This window comes from Rana temporaria, chromosome 6 (assembly GCF_905171775.1).
Source record: "Rana temporaria chromosome 6, aRanTem1.1, whole genome shotgun sequence".
NCBI lineage: Eukaryota > Metazoa > Chordata > Amphibia > Anura > Ranidae > Rana > Rana temporaria.
In genome coordinates, this window is record NC_053494.1 from 139,474,507 (window position 1) to 139,484,058 (window position 9,552).

Here is a 9,552-nt window from a genome sequence, read left to right on the forward strand (position 1 = left end):
AAAATTGAGGAGTGTTGTGACCTGAGGGTCCAAAAGTTGGACCTTAGGAAGGCAATCTTCTCCTGAGGGGAAGATTCTGGCTTGGGCTGTGTCTAAGACTATGCCCAGGTAATCCAGACAATGTGACTGTTACTTATCCAGTCAATGGTTTGATGGAACTGAATAGTCTTCTGGACATTGGCAAAGTTGCAACTGAGGATTCCTTCAGTGGGAGGTACTTGATCTGCTTCTGGCTTTTCTATGACCTCAGAGTATTTGTGAACACTTTGGGTGCAGAGGAGAGCCTGAATGGCCATGCCACAGACAGGAAGTGCAGGTCTCCTACAGTAAAACACAGAAAGCATTGGTGTGATGGGAAAATAGGAGAATGGAGATGGACATCTTCCATGTGTATTGATGCAAGAAACCCGCCTTGCTTGAGAGAAACAATGACAAATATTGTAGATTGCATTCAGAATATTGGAACAGAAAGAAATTAGTTTATGGATTTTAAGTCCAGTATTGGGCAGATGCCTCTATTTGGTTTTGGGACTGTAAAGATGTTTGATCAGAAACCTTGAAACCATTCCTTGTGCCTGAAGATAGTGCAAGGCAGCTATCAAATCTGCTTTGCTTGATCTGAAGTTGGCAAATTGGGTGGTAAAAACTGGGAAGATAGAAACTCTATTTTGTACCCAAAACGCCAAAAGACATCCCATTCCGAGGAGTGGGGAAGCCCCTTCATTGTGAGGAGGGTTTCTTAGAAGGCTTTGTGGGCCAGGGCTTGTGACAAAAGGAAGTCTTAAACCTTGTTTTTTTGGCTTGACAGCTGGGGTAGGAGTACTTTTTCCCCAGTAACTTCTTTGATGAATTGGCCAACAAATTCCCCAAAGAAGTTTTAACCATCAAATGTCATGCGTGGAGATGATGTTCCTTTCTATGATGTTCAACAGACCAAGCTTTTAGCCACAAACTCCTGTGGCTGTGCACAGGGATAAGAAAGATTCTTGAAACTTCTTGAATGACATTCTCAAGAGCATCAACATAAAACTATAGGGTTGGAGGCATCAACTGAAATTGTTTTAAGAGAGCAGGTCCTCAAAGATGAGTTCCTCATCACTGTTCATGTGAACCAGTTAGCAATAGTTTGGCAAATAAACATGGCAGCAATTGCCAACTGTAGGGCTGGTCCTGCATGAGCAAATTAGGCTTTTAAGAGAGATTCAAAAGGCCTGTCAATAGAATCCTTAAAGGAGGGAAATTGTAAGGTGTTCATTGAGAACTGAAATGGCAGGATCCACTAGGACATGTAGTGTTTTAGGCTTGGTTCACACCTATGCGTTTCTTATTGCATTTTGCAGAAACTTACTACAGTACATTTAACATAGTTTCCTATGGGAAATGTTCACATCTATGCTTTTTTCAGCTGCTGCGTTTTTGTAAAAGGTCAGGAACTTTTTTAAATGCCAAACAGTACGTTTCTGGTTCAATAGACGCCAATGAAGAAGCTGCAGAAAAGCAACATTTTGCCACAATTTGCATCTTCTAGAAATGCCAAATGTTTTCCCCCAAAAAATTACTCACAGGGTACTCACAGTTCAGGAGCAGAGAATGGGTGGGATTTTTCATATTCAGAGGAGAAGCTGCTATAACCTAGGTGTTGACCAAGTTCCTCTGGCTGTGTTTCTGTAGAAGATGGCCATAGGAATGCAGCAACATACTGCATGTATTCACGACGGAACAGGTGAGAAACACATCAACTAGGAGGAGTGAGACAGTTAGTTACCTCTTCCTTCTGAGACCAAGTTCAGGTAGGAGGGAAAAGAATGCCAATTTTAAAAGTGCTCCCTGAGAAAAATGTTAGCGACAAAATGTCAGTGGTTGTCACAATAAATTTAATGACACTGAAAACCTCTGCCAAAACCCTTTCTTAGTTTATCCCTGATGACTCTATTAAAGTCCAGGCTTAGCTCATCACAGTGGGTATACCCCGAAGGAGTCTTCAGGGTCTGGGAATCATACAAATGAATCGTGGTCAAGGACCAGTATAGCACCCTGCAGGTAACTTCAAACACTGCACTTTGTGCCAAGGTGAGGGACATTCATAATGCCTGAAGCAAATATTAGAGGATGTCCTCACAGAATGGGGTTCAGGTATGGTTCCCGAAGTACACACCAAGGGCGACTGTTCTGGAGATGACTAGGTAGCACAAGGCAAATAAGCAGTTGGATTGCTGATAAAAAATTCAGATGAAAAAAACTTTAATAGTTCTCTGAAGAACAGATCCATCACTCAAGGACATTAGCAAAACAGTGGAGCCTCACGGAGTTGGAGTGGTTATATAGGTACACTCTAGGGGTGGTCCCAGCAAAAGTTTTTTCCAGTGTCCAATAACCTGAAAGTAGCAGCATATAATCCATGGTCTATGAACACCAGTCCTGTACTGTAAAATTAGGATAAAAGTTTGTCATTGGCTCTACTTTAAGAATGAATTGTTCCAAAATGCCTGAAGCTACATTAATTCTACCTTAATTAGAGAGAGCTTGTTTTTACTTGTTGGTGCAGTGCTAAGTAAATCCCCTGTAAACAAAAAATATGAACTGTAAAACCACAGCAGATATAAAAGTGTAAAGTATATAGAAATGGCCAAACGTCCAAATAGAAATGGCCTCTGACCCGGAACCTCCCCGGGGCACAAGGCTCCTGACAAGGTCGTCAATGGTCTACCTAGGCCAAAGCCAGGTAGACCCTACTCCTTAGGGACCAGCCAAAGCTGGTCTTCCAAGTAAGAGAAGCGAAACCCCTTGGTTGGGGAGAGGTAAATGACCCAAAGGCCACAGAACCTACCTCTAACATTAGGACAAGCTCTGATAACCTGCAATCTCTGTAGCATAAAAAATAACAACACTCAGTACAAAGTGCTTGCGATAAATAGTGAAAATTTGCCTTTACTAACAAATGCAACTCAATGACAATACAGTAATAGAAATATTTACCCAAATTATTCACCCTTGCGCTGCTCCTTCCATCCTTACGTGGGTCATATAAAGACTCTGGAGTAGCACTAGCTGGAAAGGAACTGTTTGTATCTAGAGGCAAAAATCAAATAAACAGTTGGCAACGGAAAACAAAAAGTCTGGTACAGGCATGCAGCAGGCACATTCTGTATACCGGTATTCCATTGTACACTGGGAGAATTCAAATATGCCCTGCAGAAACCAATTAAATGCATCATGTGTAACCTATTGCTTTGTGTTTGTCTTTTAACACCATTACACTAAGAAAATATACTCCCTTTAATGTTCAGTGAACCCAGAATCATAACCTAGTTTGGTTTACTCTGCATTAACTAAAACCCATAACACACGTATATATAGATATTCTGAAATAATTCAAAGAACTGGTTCCAAAATAAAAATGTATTATCCTATTGAATACATTAGTCTTAAACACTAGTAAAATGGTTGAACCAGCAGAAGAGAGTACCGATTGGTCCCAAGCAAACCAAATCAAGAGTGTATGAGGCAGCTTTGATTAGAAGGACCTCATGAAAGATTCATGGAGGCTGCCATTGATCAACTCTCTTTTTGAGAATGCTAAATCCCTGGCAGTTATGGTGTTACTTTGACTTTGTGGCTGTTTGAGGTTCTGACCCAGAACAAGAATAGAGATTACGATTTTTTTAACATTTTTCTGACACTTAATCACAGCATGCTTGCTCTGGGTCTAATGCAAAATTACTTAAATTGGTATTACACTCAAAACCCAAAATTTTATATATCTACCAACCATTAGACCCCTTTCACACTGAGGGCGTATTGTAGGCGCTATAGCGTTAAAAATATCGCCTGCAATCTGCCCTAAAAGTGCCGCTTTATTGTCTCCAGTGTGAAAGCCCGAGGGCTTTCACACTGGATCGTTGCGCTAGCAGGATGGTAAAAAAAGCCCCGCTAGCCGCATCTTTGGAGCAGTGAAGGAGCGGTGTGTATACCACTCCTCCTCCACCGCTGCTGCCCATTGAAATCAATGGGACAGCACGGCTATACCACCCGCAATGCGTTGCTTTTGCAGATGAAATATCCTTTTGAGCTAATCATGTCAGAGCAACTGTTTTCTCTATGGCATTCCTTATATTATTATGGCATGTAGTCTTCATAGTTTACACTTGTAAAATTAAATCTGTTAAAATTCATTTTAATGTAGAAAACTCCTTTTTTAATGAAGAAGTGTAGTACAGGGGGTCATTCACACTATATTCCCAGCAATCAGCTGAATGACACTTGCTCAAAGACCAAAGGTTACTCATTGCGATTTACCTTTCTCTTGTTAAACAAAAACCCAACACAGTGCATGCATTGTTTTCTAAGTGGCACAGCGGAGTGCTGGGGAGTTTTCTTGCGTTGTGCACTTACGGTCAAATGGTCCTCACATGACGTTTCTTGGTTATATATTGACAGTCATATGCCAGCATTTCTATTTGTAGTGTTTGGTCTTAGCTGTCCTGAATGAACTTGTACAGAGGACAAGGTTAACATCCAGCCAAGCTTTTTCTAAATGTAGTCATTTGTTCATAGGTACTAGTGTGCCCACTTCTACGGTTTAGATCTGGAACCACACTTACCTAGGTATAGGATAACTGTGTATGTGTATATATATATATATATATATATATATATAATATGTGTGTGTGTGTGTGTGTGTGTGTGTGTAATATTGTGACTGTGCCATGCTTAATAACCCTAAAGAACAGTTCTTACATGATTCATTAAATAAATTCATATGCTACCTATGTGCCATTTCATCCAAAAACACAAAATTCATAACACGCATCAATATTAAATATTCCCAAAGAATTTAATAATATAAAGTTCACTTGTTAAAGTGTTCATTGTTATCAAAATTTCATAAAATGTCCAATGCTGCAAAAGTTCACTCACAGAGTGCCTTGTTCTTCAAACAAAAGTGTATAACCCCTTTACGCCGACCTATCCGATTTATGGCTTGAAGGGGTTATACCGGGGTGATAAAAGGGATAATCTAATTTACTTTATATTATTTATTTCTTTGGGAATATTGAGTATTGGTATTTGTTATGAATTCTTGTGTTTTTGAATGAATTAGCACATATTAAGCATATGCATTTATTTAATGGTTTATGTAGGAACTGTTCTTTGGGGGCTATTAAAGCACAGCGCGGTCACAATTTTTATTTATTTTTTCCACGTGGCACAGACTTAATTTGTGAATATATGATGACTTTATGTGACTTCTAACTACACTCATCCACGCAAGTGTCTGAATTTAATGTTTCACATAGAAGCAGGATTTAAATTCTCTAGCTATATGGTGTAGGCACCAACATATACCTGCAGCACTTTTAAGAACCCTACAGATACACCCAAATGGGAATTTGCGGAAGTGGAACTTAGAGGCAAACTTCGAAACTACCCGGAAGTGTTGGAGTTTTGACTGTGCCTCCGTATCTACAAGCATTTTGAAGTTGGTAGAGGTGCCTGAACTTTTTAGCTATTTCTAGAGACAATTTCTTAGTAACCAAGAAAAGTTGTGAGAGGTTTTAAAAAGTTAAATCATTTTAAAATGGGAAGAAAAATAAGGAGCTGTGCAAATAAAATTAAACATTTGAGCAGGCGTACAGTAAGGGTGGCGAGTGTTGTCCACAGCATCTCCTCTAACTTCTCTGTTCTTTAACAAAGCCCCAAGGTATAAGTGAAGAGGAAGGTCTGAAAGACAAATGATAATACTTAAAAAAAAAAAAAAAAAATACACTATTCATCTTTCACATCACAAAGCATAAAAGCAGAAACTATGGCCTCTCATTAAAAATTGCAACTTACAGTCCCCTGCAAAGTCCCACAAACACCTGTTAAGCTCTGCCAATGAAGTCTACTTAATGCAGCTTCCTGTGATGGTGTGGCAACAATGCTGCACTGCTCCTGAATTCAGAGCAGAGTTGTCACTTTTATGTAGGCTGTGTGTGTGGTTACTACAGTGTGATAAAAAAAACGTTACAGGGGGTGTGGCCATCAGCAATGGCAATGGTGACTTGTCAATCAGTACCTGGCCACACCTAGTCCTGTCCACTGCTTTCTGGATATTTTGTCACTAAACTTATTCCTGAATTCTCCCTTTCCCCTTAACTTCCATTTGTTTGGAACAAGCAGTCCATGTTAGCTGTGGTTATGTGTACTGCTCCATGCACACTATAAATCCCATAGTTCATAGTCTCTAGTCCATCTCAGGAGTAAGCAAAAGAGGGTGGCTACACTTCTACATACATTGGGCCTGTGGACAACAAATGTAGCCACCCTCTTACTTGAAGTATAATCACACCAGCAAAACAGAGGAATTTGGAGAAGGCAGAGTGCAATAGAAGGAACTTTTTTGAGTACAGACATGAATACATTTTTTTTTCACTTTAGAGATGCTTGTGCATCACATAGTAACTGGATTTGTGTTAGTAGTATATAGACTGTCAGGAGCCTGTAGTTTCACTTTAGGCTGGGCATATCCCGTACATTAGTGAATCGTCAGACAAACACATATTATCCAACCACCTCGCAACCGTGTTTAGAGAAAGTGGGTTGAATGATCCTGGCAATCAGACTGAGGACATCTAGTGGCATGAAATACGTACTCCTGGGACATCACTGGATTGCAGGTGAATACTATACATAGGTGTTTATATGTTATCCTTATATGGGCCACACTTTTTCATCTTGTTATGCTTGGCTGGAGTTCTGCTTTAAGTGGGTACCTGAGGAGCACACACTAAAAAGTGAGTTTAGAATTATCCTAATTGGTTTTAATGTAGGTAAGAAGCCATGTGCACTGCCCACACATGACTAGACCTCTCCCCCCCCCCCCCCCAAGTTGAGACCTAAGCCTCATCTACAAAGTAGCTGTGCCAACCCTCTGCCATTCAGAAATTCAATTCTGAAGCCTCAGCAGTCAGTACAAGTTCTGGCATCAGATTCTCAAATTGCACGGGGTGGGTCTGCAATAGCCAGACATGTAATGATAATGCCAGGTATTGATCTTTGTGACTGGAATATTTGTTAATAAGATGTCTGTGGGGAACTCTGATGCCGCGTACACGCAACCGTTTTTAATGTTCTAGAAAAAACAACTTTTTTCTCCATGTGATTCTTGTCAAGCCTGTCTTGCATACACACGATTGTGAAAAAAAATGCTCGAGCAAAGTGCGGTGACGTACAACGGCACTATAAAGGGGACGTTCCATTCGGATGGCACCACCCTTTGGGCTGCTTTTGCTAATTTAGTGTTAGTAAAAGTTTGCGACAATTTGCGATTTTCAGTCTGTTACAGCGTGATGAATGTGCCATCTCCATTACAAACGCTAGTTTTACCAGAACGAGCGCTCCCATCTCATAACTTGCTTATGAGCATGCCCGGTTATTTCACGCCGTTAAAGCCTACACACGACAGTTTTCCACAACATGAAAAACGACGCAAAAAAATTAGAGCATGTTCTAAATTTTTAATGGCCATTTTTCACGTCAGAAAAAATACTCTGGAGCCCACACACAATCGTTTTTAATAACCATTTAAAAAAATGTCATGTCGTGTGTACGCGGCATAAGACCCCTTTCACACTGGAGTGTATTGCAGGCGCTATAGCGTTAAAAATAGCGCCTGCAATACGCCCTTAAAAATCTGTCCCCATTCACACCAGTGTGAAAGCCCCTTGGGTTTTCACACTGGAGCGGTGCACTAGCAGGATGGTAAAAAAAAAGCCCTGCTAGCCGCATCTTTGGAGCGGAGACGGAGCGGTGTGTTTACCGATCCTCCTCCTTCGCTGCTGCCCATTGAAATCTACGGGACAGCGTGGCTATACTGCCCGCAATGCGCTGCGGTTTTTAACCCTTCTCTCGGCTGCTAGCGGGGGGTAAATGCGCCCCACTAGCGGCCTAAATGCGCCGCAAATACACCCATAGCAGCGTTTTACCGCTGATGCTATGGGTGGCACAGTGTAAAGGGCTCTAAACGCTAACTTCCTTTTGTGTGCTCTGCATTAGGGGTCCCTTTGACACACTAAAAATAATTTGGAATGTACGCAGTTTTGAAGCTTCTTTGTGCTGCCTCTCCTTTGATGCAGCAAGTCCCAATGAGATATATTTGCAATCCAGGGAAAGCAGGTCAAAGGCAATCTTTTACTGTAGACCACGTGAAACAGCTATAAAAAAACGAGTTTCGGCCGTAATCACTAAAATAAATAAAGCTTACCTAAATTTGTGGTCACATAATATGACAGGTCCTGAGTCTTATATCTTTTCACTGTAATGGTCCTTCTTCGGGTTTCTATGTTACTGATGTAACGAGTATTCGCTGCTCAGCGGCTGGGCCCTCTTGGGCACCAGAAGACTGCGTAGAGAAATTAGGTCACAAAGAGGTGACCTGGAAGCAGCGTTGCCTAGGGACATGATTGACTTAAGCTGGCCATACACTGGAAGGACAAGAGGAACCCATCAATTCCACTATCCATGCTAAACACTGTGGATGGAGGAATCTCCCTTACCAACTATGGTCTTCAGACAGCTGGCACCCATGACCCAAACAGTGGCTACATCTGAAGGGACAAGGCCATTCACAGCTTAAATTTTGGCTGCTTCTTATGGAACTGGCTGAAGTTTGCTCAGTATACGGCTAACTTCAGATTAATTTAATAAAAAAACTGCCAAGGAATTTAAAAAAACTGTAAATGAGGGAAGGGGAAATTGTGCATGCTTGGAATGCAGAGTGAATTGAAACTGAGCGGTTTGCCTTTGTTCTGTTATTTGTACACCTCTGTAGTAGATCTGACATATACAGTAGATCCATTTTCTCCACTAACGGGAACAACCTGCAATAGAAAATATGTAAGTGTTCTTACCAGATGGCAATGACAAGACAGGATGGAAATGTGGTTCTATCTCACACACATTGCTTTTCACTAATACAGCTTTCTGCAGCTTGTCACAACAGGTCCAGGTGGAGCCATGGTTTGAGGTTTGCAGTGACTCATTACAACAATAAACAGCTTTGTGGGAGAGCATAGCCTGCAGCAATCAGATCGTAACCATGTAAGCTTCAGGGAAAACATGCAACCAACATAATCTAAAACAGTCAAAACCACTTAATGTTTAAACTAAATGGAACATTTTAAAGTATATTCAGAAGTTAGAAGCAGATAAACAGTATTATAGGATATATTCAGCACCACACTCCAAATCTGAGTAGTTAAGCATACACTATATTACCAAAAGTATTGGGACACCTGCCTTTACACGCACATGAACTTTAATAGAATCCCAGTCTTAGTCCGTAGGGTTCAGTATTGAGTTGGCTCACCCTTTGGAGCTATAATAGCTTCAACTCTTCTGGGAAGGCTGTTCACAAGGAGTGTGTCTTAGGGAATGTTTGACCATTCTTCCAGAAGCGCATTTGTGAGGTCAGGCACTGATGTTGGAGAGAAGGCCTGGCTCGCAGTCTGCACGCTAATTCACCCTCTATCAGGTTGAGGTCAGGACAGTGAAGTTCCTTCACCCTAAACT

At 41.1% G+C, this 9,552-nt stretch overlaps 1 protein-coding gene across 1 annotated transcript in view; it reads right to left on the reverse strand.

Moving 5' to 3' along the window:
- The window catches only part of LOC120943858 (KAT8 regulatory NSL complex subunit 1-like protein), a gene marked incomplete at its 5' end in the record, with an annotated part of 48,648 nt that extends 39,591 nt beyond the window's left edge, over positions 1-9,057 (reverse strand). Inside the window, 3 exon segments of the mRNA XM_040357452.1 lie at positions 2,977-3,069; positions 5,635-5,721; positions 8,892-9,057. Of these exon segments, the coding sequence (XP_040213386.1) occupies positions 2,977-3,069; positions 5,635-5,721; positions 8,892-9,057 (346 nt within the window).
- Positions 9,058-9,552: the final 495 nt, after the last annotated feature.